Here is a 24882-nt window from a genome sequence, read left to right on the forward strand (position 1 = left end):
CAGGGTTCAGGTTAAGTGTGGGGAGCGAAGGGGAGATGCTTGCCTAGATCTTGGGCAAGAATGTGTACCAAATTCTAATAATCTGGTTTAAAAGTGGCTTATGCTAGTGAATTCAAGGCATTTTTCTCTAATGAAAAAACAAAAGTGGTAGGTGCTGGTGCTTTGCCGTAGAAAGCTACGCAAACGTCTCAGGGGGGTTCCACATCCTGGAACTCTGTGGAGTTTAACGCGCACTCGCCGCTCCTTTTGCAGCTCTGTGTAACACGCAGGTGCAGCCACACAGATGTGAAGCAAATACACGCTGCTGTCGCCACTTCTGGAAAGCGCGGTGAGTGGCCTGACAAATCCGCGCGAGTCTGACAGAGAGCGAGCAACATGGCGGCCTCTGAGAGGCGGCGGGGCGGGCGGAAGCGCGGGGCGCGCCTTCACTGGCGGCGCGAGACTGCTCAGGCGTTCCTTCTGCCGCCTCCTTCACAGTCCCAATGCATTAAAAAAGGATTTCAACCTCATGAGCTAGAAGACATCTTCAAAAATCCATAATTCTATTTCCCGCTCTTGGTTGTCATTTTACCCAAGGAGGCTTCATATTTCTGTAACTATAAGTATTGACTTTCTCTGTACTTTATCACTCTCATCTCTTGTTTTTGCTTTTTTTTTTTTTTTTTTTTTTTTTTTTTTGCTTTTACCTGCTTGCCTTTTCTCCTATTACTACTTTTTCCCCCATTCATTTCCTCTATGCTTCTCAGCTTAGGTGTCTGCAGGTCTTAGCTAACAGGATCAAAGCCAAAGAGTCCATTGGCTTTCTTCCTATTTTTGGTTCTTTCCAGATGATTTTTGTGGCTACTGCCTGTTGAATTTTTAGACTCTTTTCAAGTTGTCTCATGTCAAAGTTGCCATGCATCTTACAGATTAACTGAACTGTTACTAGATGGGCAAAAAATGTATGGAAGTAGGATTGTAAGTACACAGACACTAATAAGTTGGTATTTACACAGTAAGAGCCCTACACACCCAAAGAGATGTACATTTATGAATTTTAAGCCGATAGATACGAGCATGGGTTAGACATACTACAGAAGTCTGAATAAAAATCAATAGGAAATGGTGTGCCAATGTTGTCTTAATGGCTCTTTCTAGTTCTGAGGTAGGATGTCAAGTGTGTAGAGATCTGAGGCTCAATATAAACTAGAAAGCACTTGCCTTTCAATTCCTGCTGGTGCGATAGCACTATATACATTCCCTAACCTGCTGCATAAATCCTAAAATGTCCTCATTATCAGTTTATATTGTGGAAATACAGGAATTTTTTTGTTTTGTTGTTTTGTTTTTCTTTAGTTCACAGCCTGAGATTTGTAAAAAATAATTTAGATACATTTGCCTTAATATGGAATACCGTACCTGCTTAAGAAGCCATCTTGAGCTGGGTAAATATTCTTTCATTGCCATTTCCTATATCCCAAGCTCTTGGGGACATTATTACGATAAAGCCTCCAAGCCAGTCTAGCTCAGGGAGACGACCTCAGCCACAGTTCACCCAACACTATATTCCCAATTGGCAATGTAGTTCTCACTCACATACACATGCCTACCCATATCATTTTTCAGTGAGGACATCATTACCAAACATAGTGTTTACCGGTACATCTGGTAGTAGGATATACACATTATGTGCACTGTAAACACAGCTCACTTCAGCCCTGCAAGGCGATAACTTCACGCATCTCATGACTGAGGAGCTGAGACCCTACGAAATGGAGCAACTCACCCAAGACAGATTAGCTAGGCGTGCAACCTGGGTCTTTCTGGCTCAAAAAAAGAAAAGTGATGGGTGCTGATGGGTTGCAATAGAAAGTTTCGTTAATCTCTTAGGAGGGGTCCACATTGTGGAAGTCAATGGAGTTTAATGGGTACCTAACCTTTCTACTTCAACTTACTACTTCCCTGTCATTTTCCTTACTGGTGAAGGATTAGGGGAACAAGATTGATGAAGATAAATATATTTGACATTGCTTCAGAGGATCCATTCTCATGAGAACCCCATGGGGATGGATTACAGACCATCAAACCGTGACCACCTATGCCAAGAATTTTAAACACCAGTCTTGAACTTCTAGGAGAATCAAATAAGATGGGTTGCCTTGGGCATGACACTAGCTATAACAAGGCTTAATACCCACAAGAGCCTACTAAGTAGTGAGTATTGAGTCTCCCTGCTGAAGAGCCTGAGAAGGAGGCAGGAATTCAAACATCCTGGATGCTAAGTATGATGATACTTAAATAGCAGGGTTTGATCTGGTGACAGATGTCCATGTCTGTATGTGTGTCTCTCTCAATAATCCCATTGCTGAACCCATTCATTCCATGAAAAATGGCAGGATAACTACTCACTGCTGTCACTGTTCTCAGCACCGAGGATCCAGGACAGTACAACACAGGCCCAGTCCCTGAGCTACATGGGACCTCCATGTTCTAGGGTACAGATACAGGCAAGTAGATGAGTGATTTAAAAAAATAAATAAATAATAGAAAGTGACCCATGCTATTTAAGATCAAGAGAATGGATAAGGGTCACAGAGTTGAGGGATGGCTAGTCATTTCACTTCATGAGATCCATCCTCTCTTTTATTCAGTGAGAGACATGTGCTGATTATAAGGCCCTCCCTCCAAGGTTCATACTCTGGTGTTGCCTTTCCAGGATCAGTTTTGACAACCCATGGCAGTCATTTCCATGGAAGGAGGAATGACGGTAGTGGATGATTTTTACCATGTGTTTGTGACTTGCCATGCAATTAATTGCTATATATGCATCATCTTATTTCAGCTTCACAAAAATGGTAAAAAGCAGGTATTGCCCACATTTTTTCTTTTTAAAGAAGGTTGATGTTGTCCAGGAGGATTGACCATTTTATTAAGTGTGAAATGTTCTTTTTTTTTTTTTTTTTAAGATTTTATTTATTTGTCAGAGAGAGAGCGAGCGAGAGCAAGCACAGGCAGACAGAGTGGAAGGCAGAGTCAGAGGGAGAAGCAGGCTCCCTGCGGAGCAAGGAGCCCGATGTGGGACTCGATCCCAGGACGCTGGGATCATGACCTGACCCAAAGGCAGCTGCTTAACCAACTGAGCCACCCAGGCGTCCCTTGCCCACATTTTTAAAGATAGGAATCCAAGGTAATGACCAACATTGCACAACTAGAAAATCCCGAGCCTGGATTCAAAGCCAGATCACCACTTGTTGCCCAAGCCCACACACCTCCTCAAATGAAGGCATCAAAGCCAGCTTTTCCAACTCCATGTGTTTTCATGTCACTGCCCTCTAAAATCTCTATCTGCCTGGTCTATGAGGCAGGGACCAAAAACAACAACAAGCTCCTAAAAATCAGAGACAATGTCCACTTAGGAGCTGATAGTAAGTCTGGGGACAGCTGATGCAAATAATGTTTCAGCCAAGACTGGGGCCTCTGAGCAACAAGAATATTGATTACGTTCTATTTTCTGGGTCTCTGCACTGAGGAACAGTGGAAAAGGGAAAGCATTTCTATATACCTGGGCATTGCCTAGGTGAGATGTAAACCCTACATTCAGTCAGATGCAAATTATCTTTATTAACAGGGCTGTGCCAGCATTAAATAACAACACTGCTCTGCACAAACATATAACCTCCTACAAACACAGCCTCAATCTAAAATGACCATTGCAGAGGAGATGGTTATTGTCAGAGGCTCAAACTCTACAAATGAAATATGTGTGCACATGCGCACACACACACATACACTTGGCTTAATGAAAGTTTAGTATAAAGACAAAATAATGCAGCAAGATAAAGACAAGGTATGAAACTCTGGATGGTGATTAAGCTTCTCGGACGTTCTTCCACCTTTAAGTGGGCAGGAACTGCCTTCACGAGGAGCCCAAAGGGTTACTGTTATTGAATAACACTGACAAGTCCTAGGAGAGTGGCAAAATGATGTGAGTACTTCTCAGACTTCCGCTGAATGCTGAGATCCCGCAAGATGCCATAGGTGTTCTGTGGGGAAGTAATGGACTCAGCAATCATCCCTTCCCCCGAGGGAAAATGTAGGAAATTCTGCACATCTTAGGTGTTTCTTAGAGCTTCATAACACATATTTGTATATCATAGGTGTTCAGTGTTTTCGAAACTTATTTGGTCATGAGCCTGCTTTAATGAAGGATACCCCAGATTGTTTTCTTGGGAGTTTAGTGCTCTCCAGAACATGATTTTGTTTCCAAAAAAAAAAAAAAAAGGACTGTGCAAAAAGGGAATGATACTATTGATCCAGGGTCACCTAGGAATTGAGAATCCTGAAGTCCTCTGGGCACTCTAACCCACCACTGTGTCTGTTGCATGAAATGGGCAGGATCAGTGAGATACTCCCCTCAAGTGTATGCACAGCACCATGGGCCAAATAACCACACTAACGACAACAATAGCTATCACAGTAACAACGGCTAACATTCGCTGAGGGCCAGACACATGCCAGACACAGTTCACTGTGTGCACTTGGATGATCTCATGCAAATGTCCAACCATCTGGCTGGACACACGTGGAGAACCAGCACCTGCACCCATGGGAACACCCCACGCCCTTCCTCCACTCGCATCCACTGACTGGGGGTCAGGAACGGAGAATCTGTCAATGCAAATGCTTTCTCAAAACTATTTCTGTTGATGGCTTGGCTCTCCCTGAGTCATTCCGATTCATTAGCTCCTCCATATCCTAATGCAGGGAGAGACCTCTGGCAGACAGCAGCTTTGGCAGCTCCCTGGAGATGGTGTCTTTGAGGCTGGCACCCAAACAACATGAAGCTGCCTCAGCCTCCTGGGCTTTACTGCCTCCCTCGTAGTTCCCTCTGACAGCCCCCGCCCCACTCAGCCAAGCTGCCATCTAGGGGTCGAGCCCCTCAGTCTGCCACGCTGGACCCCTGGCATGCGAGGGGGCACCCAGCAGGCAGCCTGATGCATTCCAGGGCTTGAGTCCAGCATTGGTCTGGACCCGCCAGCCCCGACTGCACAGATGGGCAGAGAGGCCCAGCAGTGTGTGCTGGACCCTGCTTTGCCTACTCACCCACAGTACAGGCACATGAAAGAGCATCTGCACAGGCTGCTGTCCAGTGGAACCATATTCCAGGTCCATCTTTTTTTTTCTTCTAAGCAACAAAAAGCTGAAAGCGTTCTTCAAATAGGGCAGGGAGCTACCTCACGTGTACTCTTACAAGTTTCTTCCAAGGATCCAGTGAAGTGGGCAGCCTCCTTGTGAGTGGGTACTGTGATACAGAGGTGAGACTTCTGGTCTACCAGTAAGGAGATGTTTTCTGGAATGGGTTACTTTGATTTGCATACTCAGTTGGTCCCACCCATGACCTAGGGAGACTGTGGATATTACACACAGCAGCAAAATGACAAGGTAAAAGTTTAAGTCTCAGTGTTGGGGTTAGCAGGAGAATCCCAAACATAAAGTCTTGTTGAGAGCAAAGTCCAATGAAACTACTCATTAGCTCGTTCAGCTCCATGACCTTGAATTTTAAGTAGGGACAGGAGAAAACTAGAAAGGACATTGATGTTTGTCGACTAATTTCATCCCACTACCAATTCTGAGAGGCAGATACAATCAACACCACTTTACAGAAGGACCTGGGGCTCAGAGAAGTTGGGCAGAGGCAGGATTTTGATCCAGATCTTACTTGTCTCTAGATCTGCATGGTTCTTTACTCTCCACACCCCCCACGCCCATATTACATGGCCTCCCTAATGCAATTCATTCATTTACTCAAGAAAATTCTCTTTGTTAAGCTTCCAGCAATATTGGAAGATACCTTAGCACGAAGGTCAGGTGGGGGTGGCCATTTTAGCTATACTTTACCCAAAAGGAAAAGACTAAAGCAAAACACTTGAACAAAACGGTAACAAAAGGAAAACAGTACCCATCAGCCTACCCACAAACACAAGGTGACATAAGCCCATTTAAAAATAGAAAAGATATCTGGTAACAGCGCTCTGAAGTCTGACAGCTCCTTTTTTCTCTCACCCAACCTACACGTTCTCACTCACCTAACGTCTAACTACTCTCTTCCCCGCAGTTCTCAGTGGCGGGCGCCTCCCTGCCTGTCTGCTCACTTATCCAGAAAACCACAAATGTCTCAATGAAATCTTTAGTCAAGGCTGTTTGCAGTAGACCTCCGAGTGTATGCCCACCTGTGAGCCTTGTGGAGGAGCCACGAGGTCAGGTAAGTCACCTTACAGGACAGCCACTGCGTGTGTTTCCTGGGACTGCTCTAACCGAGGCCCACAAAGTGGGTAGCTTAAAACAACAGAAATGTATAGTCTCACAATTCTAGAGGGTTGACATCTGAAATCGAGGTACCCACAGGGTTGAGATCCTTGTAGGGGCTCAGAGGGAGAATCTGTTCCGTGCCTCCCTCTCAGTTTCTGATGACAGACAGCCTGCAGTCCTTGGTGTTCCTTGGGGTATAGCTCCCTCACTCCAGACTCTACCTCCTTCCCTATGCATCGCTGGGTGTCCTCTTCTTCCTAGAAGTCCACTTGTCACACTTGAGCAGGCACCTTAACTAAGCATCTCTGCAACAGCCCTATTTCCAAACAATGTCATAATCCAAGTACTGGGGATTAGGACTGCGGCATCTGTCGGGGGAGCACAATTCAACCCCTAACAGCCACCTTATACCAGTCCCCTTCGTTGGGTCCTGACACTCTTTATGAAAGAGAACAGGGGCCTTCTGCTCCTCTACCTGACATAGACAGTCATCTGTAGAGTCATCTTGCTCTTAACGTATTCATACCCTGTGCTGCCCGACAGAGACTCTGACGTGGTCGATCCCGGCTAGGATCAACCACTCCAGAAAATAAAATTAAAAAGAGTTGATAAGTTCACAATTCTCACCCAGCAATAAGAACCGGTGAGGCTGATCTTAGTGAAAACACTTTAAATCAGGAAATGGAGGCAAAATCGGTGACATTTGTCCCAAGGTCACTCTGCATGGGTGGAACAGCAGGTTTTCGGACCCAGGTCCGTCTCACAAAACACATTTCCTTCCCACGTCCCAGAGAGCCCATCTCTGTCTACTCAAGTAGACGCAGGTTGTGGACCCTGACTACGGTTTTTGGGTGCATCAATGTATCAATGTAGACAAGTGCAATTTCAGTGTCAAAATAGGTCTGCACTAGTATGTGCTCTATTGACTATTAACGGAGGTGTGAATTTCTTTAGAAGCCAGTATGTGGCTGAGCGTCTTTGTGTATACTATCAACAACGCACGAGAAGGGTTTCTACCTACCACACTGTGATACTGTCATTTCCAGGTACTGGTCGCTCTCCACACTCACTGTCTGCAGTTCCGGGCACAGGCACCCAGCCCACAAACACTTCCAGAATAAATGAAGGAAGAAATGTCCACCTCAACACATAGCACCAAACGGAAGTGGTCCTAGTTGGGATTTTATTTCAGTTCTTCCCCCCCATAATTGTGTTTGGGAAACAGTGATCCTTCTGCTCCAATTTCATTACTGCTGCCTCCCTATCCCTTTCTTCTCTCTAGGCCAGAAAAAGAAACAGTTACTAATTTGGGGACTGTAGCTGATTTAGGAACAACTTTAATCCCATTAAATTTCTGCTCACAGACATTCTACAGTATTAAATGTTGTCACTAGAGAAATGCAGAAGATGAAGGATTTTAAAGGTCATCTGGTTCAGCCCCAAGGCTTTGGAGTAAACCCTCCCACAAACGTCTTTGTGTCCTATGAGGCCACTGCCTTGCTTTCAATACCCTCCAATACCAGCCCCAAATATCAGTCCATAGGGCAGCAGGAAGTCCTGGATTTGCAGGACGGCTTTGGCTTTAAAGAGACTATTGCAATGTCCGTATAAGTCAGGGTGAGCGTCTCAGTGTCCCTGATGCAGTTCTGGTTTATTCTTAATGTTACGGCGCCCTTCCTGCCAGGAGCTTCTTTCACCCCTGAAATGGTCTTGCTTTAGACAACTTGTTACGTGGCCATGCTCCCTAAGCACACAGGCATTTATAACGTGCACTCCAAGTGTCAGTTCCAAAGACATGGACACGCACAGCCCCCATCTGTCCTTTTTTCCATTCTTACCTAGCACATGCCCTCTGTTGTGACCATACATGTCTGATGATCGCCTCCTCCCTTGTTGAATGCTTGTTCCTGCCTCTGAGTTTCCTAATGTTCCTCTCGCTTCCTGAATGTTCTCCTGCCCCACCGCTTATGTAAATCTTACCCATCCTTCAAACTGTGCTTAAGCCCCACTGCCATGAAGCTGCCTCTGTCTACCTCAACCCACACTGATTCCTCCTTTCTCTTAACTTCTACCCGTGACATTTGCTTTGCTAAAATAAGGTAAGGAGGGAAAGGCACATCTTTGGTAATGGACTCACTCCTCCTCTGAACGCTCTGCCTGTACATTGCTTAGAAGCCTGCGGGTAGTACCTGGTCTTGGCAGTTTGGTCCTTATCTCAACAGGCTGGCTATCTTCAAAGGTGCCTCATTGAAAGGAATGAGATTATGATGCAGAATCCATTTGCACCTGCTTTTTTCTTACCAAATGGTTGTTCAGCTATTTAGCTGCAAACAGAACATTGAAACTGGAGGCTCTCTTGGAGATTAACTTGCCTAACCTCTTACCCAAAGCCGATGTGCACCCCTCCCCCCCACACTCAGCAGCCTTGAAAGATGGCCATCCGGCTTGTTGGTAAACACATCATTTCAGCCTGTCTCTCTAGAAACCTTGATCCTTTGCTGGATAGCTCTGGTTGTTAAAGCTCTTCCTTGTAATAGAGTATTCCTCAAAGTTAAGCCTGTGGACCATCTGCACCGTAGTTATTTGAGGGGCTTGCTAAAATTGCAGATTCCCAAGTCCAGCTCCAACATATTGAATCAGCGTTTGGAGCAAGGAGAGAAATAGTCATCTACATTGTTAACAGGTTTTCCAGGTGATATTTATGATCCATGTAAGATTCGCTGCTAGCGTCAATGGATTCTTATGGAGAATTCAGTTCTACCTTCCTAACGACAGAGAGCAAGACCCTCCCCTCTTCTTCAAGGCAGGTCTTTCAACACTGGAAGAGGTCAGTTCTCTATCTCCCTTCATTAATACTCTTTGGCAATCCAGGTTATTTCACTCTTACTCCTACTACAAAGCTCCCTACCCTGAACCAAGTGGAGCACACTCCTCCCGGTCTTTCCCTTCCTGCCAATGTCCCCCCTCCCCTGCCAAATATGATGCCCAGACTGAGAGAGAGAGCTTTGTAATGCTTTCACTACACGCTGACAATTTTCTGAAGTACAGTTGACTCCTGGACAGTGTGGGGGTTCAGGGCACCAACCTCTTGTGCAGCCAAAAATCCAAATATAACTTCTGACTCCCTAAAACTTAACTTCTATAGCCTGCCCTTGACTGGAAGCCTTACTGATAACATAAACATTCGACTAACACATATTTTGTATGCTATGCACTGTATGCTTATGATACAGTAAGTTGTAGATAATAGTTTTAAAAAATCATAAGAGACAGGGCACCTGGGTGGCTCAGTGGGTTAAAGTCTCTGCCTTCGCCAGGTCATGATCCCAGGGTTCTGGGATTGAGTGCCGCACAGGGCTCTCTGCTCAGCAGGAAGCCTGCTTCCTCTTCTCTCTCTACCTGCCTGCCTCTCTGCCTACTTGTGATCTGTCTGTCAAGTAAATAAATAAAATCTTTTTTAAAAAAATCACAAGAGAAAATAATTTACTATAGCTATAATACTATCCTGTATTTATCAGAAATATTTCACATATAAGTGGACCTTATGGTTCAGATCCATGTTGTTCAAGTGTTAGCTGTTTTACCAATCTACACTCTAATGAGCGGACAGTGAGAATATCCATTTTGACTTAAACTAAGCTGCAGGTATTTTAATTTTGTAAATCTTTGCTAATTTAATGGGCACATGACCTTGACTCCTTATAGTTGTTTTATTTTGGGTGCCTTCTAAAAATATGTTTCATATATATATTGGGATTGGTAGTTCTTTTGAGAATTGTCTGCTTCTCTCTTCTTTCTGTTTTTGTTGTTGTTGTTTTAATTTTTAAACGCATTGTGTCAGTTGCGGTGGTAAGTAAATCCTTTCAATGCATTATCTCCTGTAATGTTCCAAACACTCCCCCTACTCTGTAGGTGAAGAAACTGAGCCTTCAGGAGCCTGTAATGAGAAAACACAGACCTTCTGCTTCCTCACGGATTCATCCCTTCTTTCATCAACATTGTTTTTTTTGGAGGAGAGCTCTTCACCTTCCAAACGCTTTGTAAAGTGAGTTAACAGAGCTGAGTATTGGAGGTGAAATTTGGAGAAAGATTCAGAAGAGCACCAGGAATATTCATAATGCTGTTTTCTCCTGCTTATACTTATAACTTCCCTTATTGTTGTTTTTCTGGGTATAAAGAGAATAGTGACCAAGTTATAATCAATTGGTGGATAGCAATGTTATTTAGGAGCATAAATCTATCTGTGTATATATTTGCCAAGAGAGGTAATATGTGGCTGACCCTAAAAGACTACCAGAAAAGGGTCAAAGGGAATAATTTGGAAATGATGCAGAACTCCTAAACAGTAGCAGCAGAAATCGTTCAACAGCATATATATAAGTAAAATTGGTTTTCCTTTTTTTCATTTTATATTATCTGATGTCCCAAGACCAGTGTTTTTGCAATTAACTGAGATCCTAAAGTTAATTCATTATTTATAGCATTTCAGTCCAGAGCAGCTCTTGGTTTTTGGTTAATTCAATCAAAGTTTATGCAATTATACTTTAATTCAAAATACATATGCATAAAGTTGAAATCCTGATATTTAAATCAATTGAATTTACAAGATTAAGAGAAATGCAAACAACCAAGTACAGATCTGAGTTGGAAGCAAAATTCAAAATAATTTTATCCTACCCTCTTTTTCTAAGAAGGTAACCAGTGCCCAAAGGACAGGAGTTCTCAGTATCACACAGTGAGTGCTAATAGTGAGATTCAAATGGAGACCCTGTACAGCTGGGCCTTTCACTGATCTCTATTCCTAACTTCACTCTAGCAAACCCTGGTCCTCTCAACTCTTATGAAGGTTTCCCAAAAAAACCTATAAACCAGTCATCAGAACAGCTAATGCAATTTTTAAAGTTTTGTTCCTCCAGATCTGCAATTCCAGCCAGACTGATCAAAGTGCTTGAAGGCTATATTCTTCTAAGAGCTTTAGCGGAAACTCAATTTCTTCTGTATTAGTCATTGATAGAAACATATTCATTTGTAATTCCAAAGCCCTGCATTTTGCTCCAAATCTTTCTTTCATGTAATAAACAAACATAATGAAAGAGAGAAAAAAAAGTGTATTAGATGCCATTTAGGAGGCCCATTTCCCCAAATATGAAGAAACTCATTTTTTCTTTCTTCTTTACTCTTCTAGGTTTCCCGTTACTCTCTTTTCAAACCAATAATTTTGAATTACACAAAAATTTTAAGTTCACTTTCTCAACAATAAAATTTTAGTTCCTCACAACTTAATGCCTGGCAACCATGCTCTTTTCACAGAATATAAAGACAACCTTGACATTTAAGCTGATGGTTCTAAATGAGGATACAAAGCAAATTTTAAAAAGCATGGGCTCTTCCAATGTATTTGTTAACTGTCCAGTTTCTAGAACTTTATCCTTCACGCTTGATCCGAATTATAGGCATACCCTGGAGACACCGTGGGTTCCGTTCCAGACCACTGCCATAAAATATCACAATAAAAGGAGTCAAATGAATTTTTTTGCTTCCCAATGCATCGGAAAATTATTATTTACACTATTCTATTAAGTGTGCAATGCCATTACGTCAAAGAAAAAAAAATGGACAGGCCTTAATTAAAAAATACTTCATCACTACAAGTGCTAACTATTACCTTGGCTCTCCGCCAGTCATAATCACCGATTACAGATGACCATAACAGACAACAATCAGAGTTGGAAATATCACAAGAATTCCCCAAATGCGGCGCAGACACAAAGTCAGCAAACGCTGTTGGAAAAAAATGGCGCAGGGGCAGGGTTGCTACAAACCTTTAATCTGTTAAACAAACAAACAAACAAACAGACAACGCCCCCCTCCCCCTGCAATATCTACAAACTAAAGGACCTATGCCTGTATTTGCAGCTGGCGCCCAAGGCCAAATCCATGGGTCACCCCGTGCTCACACTCCCCCCTCTACAAGCGAGTCACCCCCTCTCACGGTTACGGTTCCTCCACACAGAGACCTCTCCCCACACACACACCCCATCCAGAAGCAAGCACTCATGCACCTTCCCCCGACACACAAATCCAAACCAAACCTGGGAGTCATCACAAAGCAGCACCTTCTACCAAAGTTGAACCTGCAAAGCCAAGCCCTGAGGCCATTAAAACCGACCCCTTGAAACCCACGTTGACTGGCCACTGTCTCACAAGGGACAGGCTCTTTCAAACCTCTCCTTGGAGATTCGGGCAAGGTGGCCTCCGTGCTGCCCGCAGACGCCACGTGGCAGCCTTCCTCGGGGCAGGTGAGGGCCCAGAGGTCCGAGGAGCACACTCACTGCAAATCTGACTTGGCAGTTCTCCTCTCCCAGGTAACACAGGTCTCCTGAGACGTTGGTCTCCAGCCACAGGTGCTCTCCGTTCACAGCATTCTCCTGGAAGGAAAAGACCCACCTGACTTCAGTTTTCTTTCCAGGTGTAAAGGGGCGAGAGCTCAAATTTAGGTTTTTGGAGGCAAGAAAGTAAGGGCACCCACAGGGTTTAAGCACTTCTCATTTTACCCCTGAAAATATGGCCAGTGCTTGTCCTATCAAAATTTTAGAAATAGAACAGGTCTTTGGTAAAATTTTGTCAAGCCTTCACTAAAACAGACATGAGGCCTATGAAAGCTTTATCCATAAGCTGTGATAATCTGTGAAACATATATTAAACAAATAAAGAAAAATCCCTCAAATTGTTCAGTGTAAGGTCGTATTTATGCAGGCCCAACACTGCAGATTCCATGACAATTGAGACCAAAATCCTATTAAAAGTTGCCTTTACTTAGCAAATGAGTTAAGGAGGACAGTGGTACTAACCTACTTTAGAGACTGTTTGAAGACATACTTATATCAGTAATGGGTAAATTATGTTCTAAGGCAGAGGCTTCTTAAAACTTACTCTTAAGTCACTGTGTACTCAAAGCGTAATAAATTGCTACTAATTCACACTTTTCCTACTTCAGCAGGTCTTTCACCCATATAACATTAAATTTCTCCAATTGAATTTTTCCTGCTTCTGTAAATGGTCACATGTGATTGCAAACAGAGGTGCTGGGATGGGTGACATGAAACATCCATTCAGGAATGCATAATGTTTCGTCGGGGTGGGTGGGGGAGTGTAATGCTTCTTCAACAGGACGCCGAATAGGATTGCACATTCCTTCTGGCACACTACCTTAGAAACCTGAGGGATTTGTGTATCAGTTGTGTATTTTTTGCTCATTTGCTTGAAGAGGACTCTGAGCTATTAAGGAAAGCACTGGACTCAGTTAACCACAAAGAGATGAAGTTTACTAATCTTGGAGGAAAAGTGTTTTTGTTTGTATCTGGTTCATCTGTGGGGCATACCATGGATTTTTTTTCCCCATGGGAGATGTTATAGACTGAACTGTGACTCCCCCCAAGTTCATATGTTGAATGTTCATATGTTCCTCAGTATCTGAGGATTAAGCCTTTTAGAGGTAATTAGGTCATGTGGGTGGTGCCCTTATGATTGGAATTAGTGCCCTAATAAGAAAAGACATGAGAGGGATCATTTCCTCTTTCCATACGTACACTGAGGGAAGGTCATGTGAAGACAGGGTGAGAAGGCATCGCAAGCCAGGCCATCTACAAGCCAGGAAGGGGGTTCTTACCAGGAACTAAAACTACCAGTGCCTTGATCCTGGAATTCCCAGCCTCCAGAACTGTGAGAAATAAATTCCTGTTGTTTAACCTACCCAATCTATGTATTTTGTTAAATGACTTCAATAAGGAGCTTTATAGAACAGCCAAGTAATATAGAAGTCCATCTTACACGAGTCACCTTTATAATAACTGACTCCAGAAATGTCCACATGACTGCCCTCTGAATCCCAAAGCTCAACATGAAGTAGCAGAAACATATACCGAAGAGAAACTGGAAAAAAATACAAAGTATCATCTATTTCTTAAAATAAACATATTTCTTCAGATTCTAGTACAATACCTTCCCTTCAGAGCCTGTAGGCTCAAATGATTTTCAGACAAGAATAACTAGAGGTTATAGATACTTCACCATCTGAGGAGGTTGACACCAACTCTTAGAAGAGTGAGAGTGAGGGCCAGGAGAAATTTCATGAGTTCGGCAGATATTCAGCGATCAGAAACAATGCACAGGGAGACTCTAAGGCAGGGGTGGGGGGCATCCTATGCATGTCTAGAGTGCTTCAAAAAACATTCCAGAAAAAGAAAGCAATGGTAATGAGAATCATGACCGTCCATGTCAAAGGGTGACTGAACATCTTTTCACCAAGACTACTTCTTCTCTATCGGTCACTTTTCCCTGTAGAAAGTCATGTTCATTTTTTTTTTTCATGGAAGTCAATGGAAAATGGGGTTCACCTCACAGTCAGTTTTGCAGAAAAACAACAGAAGCAAGAGAAGAAGAGCTATAGGTTTAGACCCTAAAAGTTTTCAGGTAGGAATGGATGAAGACAGTATACATATTTATTTTTCTTGTAAATGCATACATATATACATATATATGTGAATATATATATATACACACACATACATAGACATGTGTGTGTGTATCCTGTTTTTGTTAGGTATCCTAAAGAAATTGATCTCCACAATCTAAAACAGTCTATTACTGAGAACTTGATATCCAACTTTCATTTACAGCCATTTATAGAATGAGATCTCTTTTCATTCTGTTGTTCTTTAATTTATTCAATAAACATTTATTCCACACCACTGGTGCCAGGCACTGGGCTAGTGTGGTAATGCACGGCATAAAATCTACCAGAGAATATGAAAACTGAACCCATAATTACAGCATCAAATATTAGGGAAACCAAAAGAGCAAAGATCCTACCAACAGTTTTAGAAAGTGAAGAATAAATTGTTGCAGTGGATAAAATGGTCAAAAACCACTGATAATAAATACAAAACTGATAAACCTTGAGTCAGATGCAGGCATAGAAGGGTCATTGGGATTTGCTAACCTCATTCTTGAGTGGAGATCTGATTAGTCTTTCTAATCACATAGGGAAGAAAGAAAAAAAAGACAAGAAGCTTCCTGCCACAGTGGTTCTGACCCACTGGGTCTTAAATTTGACTACTCATTAAAATGAACTGGTAAGTTTTTAAGAATACCTGGGTACCATCCCCAGAGAGTTTACTTTAACTAATGTGGGGTGAAACCTGGACACCATGAGTTTTCAACGTTCTGAAGTGACTCATGTACAGAGAGTCTGAGACCCCATAACCAAGCAGACCCTACTCTCCCCACCTCAAGTTAATAGATTCTAGAACTTGTCTATGACTGATCTATTAAATCTGGTACTTTTCTGTCCTTGTACAGTCACCAGAGAAGAAGGTAAAAGAGGAAGAGAGAGGAAATCATAGATAGTGAGAAGGCTCAAAGTTAACAAGATAGATCCAGGGGATAAGAAAAAGTCTTCAATGTACAAGCCTTTAAAGAAACAACATAATAAATGAGAATGTTTATATACTTACTAGTAATCTTACATTAGGAATGTACCTAAGGAAATAATCCTAATGGAAGAAAAACCATTTACATCAAGAAGTTTATTTCTACTGTGTATAATCAAAAATTGGAAACATCACAAATGCCCTGTGGAGAAGAATGTTTGGTAGAATAATACATGAAACAGAGCATTATAAAGTCATCAAGAAGTGACAATTATGAAGTCTGGCCATATGGAAAACTACATAATGTAAAGTCAAATAAGAATAAATTTCAAAATGACCTGTATATTACAAATCACAACTCTGAATATAAATAAGAGCTGAAAAAACTGTATTTGTAGCTTGATTTCTGGATCCACACATCCCTGTTAGTTATTTCTACTTGTTCTCCTTTCCTGGAAAAGTTCAAGAATGAGTTTTCTTTATTTGCTGCCCCACTTCCTTTCCACCGCATTGTTTCTCGAACCCAGCTCATCAGGCTTGCTTCCTTCTCTTTCCAATGTAACTATTTTTGTGAAGATCAGCAGTGACTTTACATGGCTCAGTCCAATAGCCACTTCTCAGTCTTTATCGTAATCAACAGCTTTTGATACAGTGATCATTCCCTTCTTTTAGGGACACCTGCTTCCTAGAAATACTATACTCCATTTTTTTTTTTTTAATTGCACCTCAATGGCCACTCCATCACAATCTTCTTTTCTGGACCTTTCCTGTAATCCCAAACTCTAAACAGTAGAGTTTTCCGCAGCTCATTCCAAGATCTTCACTCTTCCCCAGCCACCTCCAGTCGTAGGTTATTTGCTTTTAGTTCTCGTGACTTTAGATTCCATCAATTGTCATCTCCCAAATTATTCATACAGTACAAACCTCCTCTTTGAACTTCACACTCCTTAAAACAAAACAAAAAAACTGCCCTCTCAATATCTCTACTTGAAACCAACAGGCATCTCAAAATTTTAGCCTCAAAACTCAGTCTGTGGTATACTCCTTAAATCTACTCTTACTTCAAATGCTATTTCCATTCTTAGAGCTGCAAATATTTTCTAAAAACTTTGGGGTCGTTTTAGATCTCCCTTTCCCACTCCTGTCCATCTACTAATGTTACTGACTCCAGTTTCAAAATGGGCATGAAACTCAATTACTTACCACTTCAACCACCACCACCTGATCCTCCATAATCTTTGGCTTGGAATGCCCTCATACCCCCTAACTGGTGTCCCTGCATCGGTCTTGCCTCCCCATGGTCTATTCTTCACAGAGCAATGAAAGTAATTGCTTTAAAATGTAAATTTGACCAAGCCACTGATAGGCTCGAAATCCCTCAAAGGCTATCCATGAACTTGGAAGAATGCAAAGCTTTTACTATCTAGTCCCTGGGTGCCTCCCTTACTTCCTATCTCTCTGTAACCTTATTTCCTGTCCTGGTTACCTCATCTTCTATAATACTCTATCTGAGTCAATGACTTGCAGTCACTAGGCTCCTTGCTGTTTATTTCCTCAAGCTGGCTAAAGAAGCTTCACATTAGGTCCTTTGAATTGGCTGTTCCCTTGACTTATAATTGCTTACACAAGATAACTACATTGTGCCTCCCTCTTTTTTTTTTTTTTTTTAAAGGTCTCTGTTCAAATGTCCCTATATCAAAGGCTGTTCACTGCATATGCTGCCTAGTCTATCCAAATTGTTTACTCCTCCATTCTGATTCTATGTGGTTAATTTCTATTCACTTACTGGTCATCAGATCCAGTGTTACTCCTTCCAAGAAGCCATCACTCGCTCCAAAGTCTAAGTGAAGTTATTTGTTAGTTTCTCTCATAAAAGTATGTTCCCTTCCAATAACCTTTCTCCATTGGTAATTATCCATTCATTGGAATGATCCTTTGATTAATGTTTCCTTATATATGAGATTCTAAGCTCCATGAGAACACTGAATGTCCAGAGCTTCACTTAATGCCTGGAAAATAATGACAAATAAATTTTGGGACTTGAAAAGATGAAAGACTAAGAATCAATGAATAAATGAATCCATGCACATTTTTATTATATGCAACTCCAAGTGGGTAGAAAGGCATAATTATTTTTATCTGTCCATTAGTCTAGAGTCATAAACTGTGAGAAGTAAACATGGTGCCTAATAAGAAACAGGACAGTCTTCTAAAATCACAAACAGAAGAAAAGCCTTTTTAAAAAAAAGTCATGCAAAAAAAAAAAGAGATGGAGCATACCTCTTACTAGACTACATTTTTCCCATGGCTCATCCTTTTCCTGCACATCTGTCTTATCTGATACCTAATAAAATACATTTATAGTAACACTACCCAAAAGAGAAATCTGGACTTTGCCCTCAGCTCCGCAAAGGTCATCTAAGTGCTGGGAATGTTCTGCCTGATAAGAGTATATGTTTACCTTGGGGCCTTGAGCCATGCCAGATAGTCTAAGACAACTATGACTTATGGTGGGGCTTAGAGCCATGTATCAGCTCAGCCTCCAGAGGGGCTAGAGATTAAGTTCAGCCATGCAGGAAATCAACCAGGTCTACATGACCAAGCCACAACTAATACACTAGACACCAAGGTTCAGATCGATTGGCAATATGCCACACATGCTGTCACACAAAGTTGCTAGGCGAGGTTAGCACTGTCCGCAAATCCACTGGGAGAGAATAACGGAAAGCTCAACCTGGGAAACTCTCCTGGACTCTGTACCATGTACCTCTCCCCTTGGGTAGATTTGAATTTGTATCCTTTCATTGCAATAGGCCACAAATGTGTATATAATAGCTTTCAGTAAATTCTATGAGTCCTTCTAGTGACTCCTCAAACATTTTGAGTATGATCCTGGGGATGCCCAAACCTTCAACTGATGTCAGAAGTGAAGATGGTCTGGGGGAATCCTGAATTCTGCATAAGGGTATCCAGCTGGCGTTGCATTCACACAAAAAGAGAACAGACAAATGAACCACTGTGGTTTTCTTACATTTCTGATTCATCCTTCTCTAGCTCAATATTAATAAACTATGAGATAGACTTTTCACATACCAGCTATATGATCTTGGGCCTCTCTCACTTCCCTAAACTGTATTTTACTCACCACTAAATTGCAGAAATAAGTGTACTTTACTCACAAGATCACAGCGATACTTAAATGTGAAAAATGCATAATGTCCAATGCCTTGCACACAATTAGAATAGGTGTTCAATGTAGTTTCTACTATTGTTATTGTGGTTACATTTGTGAAACTGAATAAAGGACGCCTCGTTTAAAATGGAGTCAGGAGATCAGATGGGGAAGCTGTCACACTCTACGACTCATCATTAATTGCAGACCGCCAACAGGAAGAGACTTACTTTGCATTCCCAATACGAAGAAGACTATTTTGCTCCTTCAGCAAGAGGAAAGGAATTTCTCCTTGATGCCCAACAAGCTCAGCCAATAAGAAAATACCTCAGCCAATGAGAAACCATCACCTCCCTGAACTCACGCTTTCCTCCAGTGGACTTCCATTTAAAGCAGCCTCTCCCACACTATTCCTTTTCTCTATAATGTTTCTTTCCTTTGATCTCCAGATCAAAGGTAGTGTCATAGCTTGCATGTCCCGAACTATAATTCCTCGGCTAATCCCAAATAATCCCACTTTGCTGGTAAAATAACTGGCAGTTTTACTTTTAAGGTGGACACTCTCCAGTTTTCCTTCCCTTCTAACCCATAGATGTTGGTATTATCTAAGTTTTTTCCCTTGGTCTTTGTACCAAGATTACTAACCTTTCACCCAAATTATTTTTTTCTTCTTCCTGGACATACAGCTAGACCTTATTACCCAGCCTTCCTTGCAACTAGGTATGGCCGTGTGACCAAGATCTAACCAATGGAACATAAGCATGAGTGACATGTATGGTTTTCAGACTTGGCCCATCAAAACCTCCCACATGCTTTCCTCCATGCTCTTTTCCCACACTGGATACTTGAAAAGGCAACCTTGGGGATGATTTCAGAAGCCATCTGGTGAAGATCTAAGAGCAACTGTCTGGGGCATTGAAAAACTATGTGAAATAGAGCCCACCTCCCACTCAGCCTACCGGAAACAGTCCTTATCCATTACATGAGGGAGAAATATACTTCTCTTCCACAGTGATTGTATGTTTGAGTATCCTATTTATTGCAGCCTAGACTACACCAACTAACACAGACCTTATATTTTTGTATGGATTTCCTTTCATTATCTACATCCAGCCCCAAGTTACTTATCATATACTGAAGAACACATCTAACCTGAGTGCTGGTTTCTTCTGCTCTGAACTCTAATTCTGACTTTCTCTCTATTTTATAATGTTGCAAAATTAATTCCTTTAGAACATAACAACAGTTTTGCCTCTCTCTTGCTCAGGATGCTTAAATGATGTTCTATTATTTATAAAATGAAATCCAAATTTAATCTCATACACTAGACCTTCCACGGACACCAATTTGTCCATCCACAACCTTCCTTGTATTCACCTTTGCACATTTTCTTCCTTCATCACTCTTCTCTAAATATAGCCATAGCCTCCCTTTTTTGTGCCATGCTTTTTGTTTATTCCATTCTCCCCACCCAGGAATCTCTTTCTCCTCTACAAATCAACCTTGAAATACCATCTCAAACAATATACAACTCAGAGTATCCATCTGTGCCAGACCAAAAAAAAAAAAAAAAAAGTTCTCCCATTTCTAAATGAAGATAACATTTCTTCTGTATCTGTCAGTACTGAGACAAGTCTTTATAGATATACATATGTTTATATAGCTGGATCTATACAAAGATGGATCTATCCATCTAGGTATAGATTTATAGATACAGATATGATTCCTTGCTCTCCAGTTCTACTGAAGTCCTAGTAATGGTTATAGTTAAAAGGATAGGTGTGTGTATTGGTGGGAGGGGTTTATAGACTTCAAATAACACAGAATGCACTGACACTAGAGGCAAATCATTTACACAAAAGGAAGATACTTGCTTATATAAATGTTTTGAAACAGGAGGGAAGTTATAAAGATGTATCTCATGTAAATGTCCTTACAAATTTGGAAAGGAAAAGAACTCTGAACTGTCTCTCCCTCAAAATCTTCATGATAATAGTAGGTAGAATTTGTCTAGGATAGTTTAACAAGGATAGTTTAGCCAAGAAGCATGTGGCTATTGAGAACTTGAAATGTGGTTCCCACTAATTGAGATGTCCTGTCACTGTGAAATTCACAGCCGACTTTGAATACTCAGTGGGGGGGGGGGGGGAAGAATGCACACCTCCTCATTGATAGTTTTTATACTGATTACATATTGAGATGGTAATTTTTTTTATATATTTGGTTGAACAAAACATGGTACTAAAATTAAAATTACATATTTATTTTTACTTTTCTCAAAGTGGCTATTAGAAAATTTAGAATTATTTTATGGCTCACATCTATTTCTTATTGGGCAATATTAGCTCAATCACTTGCTTAGGGACAGAAGCTTAGCCCCATGACCTGTGAAACTGTGGGATTCTACGATCTCTCCCAACAACCAGTGTGACTTAAAATTATTACAATTTGGTGAACTAAAAGACTATAAGGGTGCACAGAATCATGCTAGATCTGCCCCCACTATTAACACAGCAGACCAGTGCCAGGACATTCACTGATTTATAGCTGGTTAGCTCCTCCTGACCTCTTGGCCATCAGATGCCTTGATCAACCCGACTTAACAGTTTTTGAAATGGGAATGGGAGTGGGGAAAGGTTGAGGTGAGAGTCACAATCGGGGACAACACCCAGACCTGAAGGTCAAGAGCTTAGACCTGAAGGCACAGGTTTGCTAGGACCTGCCCCCTGACAGAAGACTGAAATGAGAACATGCTTCCGCACGCAACCATACACACCTGCCTTCTCCTGGCGCTTCATTCAACGTTTCTAAAGATAAGACGACCTAGTTTCCTAACCCAGTTTAAACCAATCCCGCGTGAAGACTGTCCGCGTAATCTTGTCCCTGAACCAAGTGGTAGGGTGGTGTGTAACTGTGTTATGTTTCTACATACCTAGGAGAAAGCACTTCTTTTCTTAGCATTGTCAACTAGAGAAAAGAAAATATGGTCTGGATTTAAAATCCAGCTTTGTTTGTGTTGAACTTATTTTCCATAGCCCTCGGGATTGGCGGAAATTTTCCAAAGAGAGAGGAAAAAAATGAACTGAAATTAAAATTGACGTTAAAACCAACATGCCCTTTAAGAAAGATCTGGATGGCTTTCCCACCACTGCTTTGAAAGTTGTTTTAGGCAGTGTAAGGGGCAAAAACAAATTATAAAACAGTGGAGACAGAGTGAGACCCACCTCCTTGCCCCCTGCTATCATATTAAAAAGAGAGAAGAAATCTCTAAGTACAAATTAAGTCTCCACCATAGAATCAGGCCTGCGACATTTAAGAGAAGACACACATTATCTGTACAACAGACATACTTCTGAAGGAGCTAACTCACCCTAAACCGGAAACCTGGATTCCAGCCCAGGAGATGGGAATTTTTTTTTTCCCTTTTTGAGTATTACTCCTTTTCTGGCAACTTAGCCTGTTTTCCCCAAAACTGGCTTGCCCAGCATGCATGACTTGGTGTCCATGGGAGCAGCTCCTGCAGGTTGTCACCATGAAGGTGAATAGGGGAAGAGTGGGGAGGAAGAGGGCAGCCCGCGGCTGCGCTCTAAGACTTACACAATGCTTCATACTAGGAAAGAGAGGTTAAAAGAGTTACCTGGGATTCAAAGAGCAGAAACCCATTTATTTTCCAAAGGCAGCTTTGGACTCTTTGTCTACCAATCCTTTCAGGAATTGGAGATTACCTGAGGCTGGTCAACTCCCAGTGAAATATCCCCTTCTCACTTGATTGAACAGAAAGCTGCACTCAATTTGTCCCCCGACATCTGCAGCCAGAGAGCAGGTAGGCCTGTGATGCTGTGCTCTCCATCGTGAAGAAGAAAAACCAAGCAGAAAACACTGTCCCTCCCTTCAAGGAGCCTGAAATACAGCTGAGGACATAGAATAAGAGAACAACTAAAAACCGCTAATTTGGTTCTAAGGTTTATAAGACCGTGAACCATGGGGAGAGGTACTGTGAGGAAATAAAGCAAAAATGGGTAAGATAAACAGGACTGGTTCAGTTGAAAAGATGGACATGACCCGGCACAGAGCAAGGGAGGAAATGTCTATAGGACACAGCAATTGCCACTTGTGTCTACTATTGTCACTAGAAGCCTCAGGTGCCACGGTAAAGACTGATCAGGCCACTCTTTGGACATCAACATTGAGGGTTCCATCCGGGATGTACATGGAGGGACAGGCATTTGCTCAGGACACAGGAGGGACTGTTCTTGACGAGTCACCAAGAAAATGAGATCAAGGAAGACGGAGAATCTGATAAGTCATAATAACTATTTGAGTAAATCACAGCAAGAGAGAAGTTCCGGGACTTTGAGGAACAGCTAAAAATAAGAGAGAGATAATACACATCACTAAGTAGGGAAATGAGAATATGACGATGAGAATATGAATACTTTTAAGGGCATTATTAAGTCTGCGTACCCAACACGTCAAACTGACTCCTACTCTAGTATACACCTGGCCCAAGGACACAGGTGCCGAGTCTAGGCTCACCAAATCAGTACCCTTCGGTGTCCCAGCACCCCCACTAGCCAGCTGCTTCCCCAAGGTCCTTTGCACAAAGATACTTAGGAAATGTTGCGCCCCTTTCTGAAGACTTTTGCATGAAGTCAAAACAGGATTGCTTTGGGATTCTACAATAATCAGAAATGTAGGGACTAAGCTTTTAATCCCAGCGTTTAATTCTACCCTGATTCGTCTTACAACTTCACATGCACCATGAAGAGCCTCTGTATCTGTTTTTTTTCACTGCTGAAATGCAGGGTGGGGGGTGACATAAGTCAGCGGGTGAGAGTCCTAGAGGCCTTTGAAATGACCCTCCACCCCCCCAAACCCTCCCTCTCAACTGGGAGACACATAAAAAGCTCCAAACCAAGATCAGTAAATAGTAAGTGTGAATAAATGAAGAGTGATCATTTCAATGCGTTGAGTCCAGGAGAGTGGGCTGGTGGAGGGGGAGAGGCAGTCCTGCTGTTCTTCCACAGGGGGCCGGGCGGGGCGGTGGGATGAGGGAATGGCAGAGGCTGGTCAAGCCAGTGGTCAAGCTGGTAAGCCAGGGGCTTACCCTTGAAGCAGAACACAGAAAACCCTGGTTCAGCAGCTTGTACAGACCAACAAACTAAGGTGACATAAATGAAAATGGCGAAAAGCCCATTTGTTAGGAAAAGCCAAAAATTTTGAAGCAAGGGTAAGTCTGGGGCGGGGTGCGGGGGGTGCTCTAAAATGTTTTTAGCCATCTGCTTCTTCCTCTCTTCTGAGAACACTGTTTTACATGGTCCTAATAAGGAACTGTAGTGTTGGTCACTGTTTGGCTTTGGTTCACTAACAGCAGTATCAACCCACAGTTAATTTTTCTTTTCAGAGTCATATCTTTATAGTTCCTTGCACGTCAGATCTTCAAATATGCCCTCAGATGGACCGTCTTCAGAGGAGGCTCTCAGTGTTCCCTCCATTGTGAAACGTCCCCACAGCGCTTCCTGACATGCCATCATTTCCCTGGGGCGCCGCGACAGGGCGCCCACAATCAAAGGAGAGGGAGGAAGAAAGAACTTAGTCCTCACTTGTTCTCCCCCTGCTATGTAGTACAGCCTTCCACCACCAGCCCAAAATACCATTCTGATGAAATATTAGAGTGCCTACATCTCTACAGGAATCAGAAAATAATACCTTCTTGCCAAGCTTTGGCTGAAACAGGACACTTCTTTTTAAGAGCCATTTCTGATAACTGTTTCCACCATCAAACAGTGGTGGATCGTCCTTCCTGGAGCTCTGTGACTCGGGGCCCCTCCATTCCAGGGGTCGACACCTATGTTCTTGCTGTTGACTTCTTGTCTCCAACTGCTTCCCAAGCTCCTTCAAGGCAGAAACCCCATCTTCCTCCCCTCAGGATCCCAAGGAACCAAGGCAGGCTCTAGCACAAAGCAGGGACTCAAATGTGGGATGGATTAG

General features: G+C 42.3%; 1 protein-coding gene across 4 annotated transcripts in view; it reads right to left on the reverse strand.

The window, feature by feature from the left end:
• DGKI (diacylglycerol kinase iota) overlaps positions 1 to 24882 on the reverse strand; it is a 436523-nt gene that overhangs the window by 255337 nt on the left and 156304 nt on the right. For all 4 annotated transcript variants that reach the window (XM_059171955.1, XM_059171954.1, XM_059171956.1 and 1 more), the window contains exon 3: positions 12621 to 12716. In XM_059171955.1, the coding sequence (XP_059027938.1) occupies positions 12621 to 12716 (96 nt within the window). The remainder of the gene's footprint in view (positions 1 to 12620; positions 12717 to 24882) is intronic.

Source organism: Mustela lutreola, chromosome 4 (assembly GCF_030435805.1).
Source record: "Mustela lutreola isolate mMusLut2 chromosome 4, mMusLut2.pri, whole genome shotgun sequence".
Classification (NCBI taxonomy): Eukaryota; Metazoa; Chordata; class Mammalia; order Carnivora; family Mustelidae; genus Mustela; species Mustela lutreola.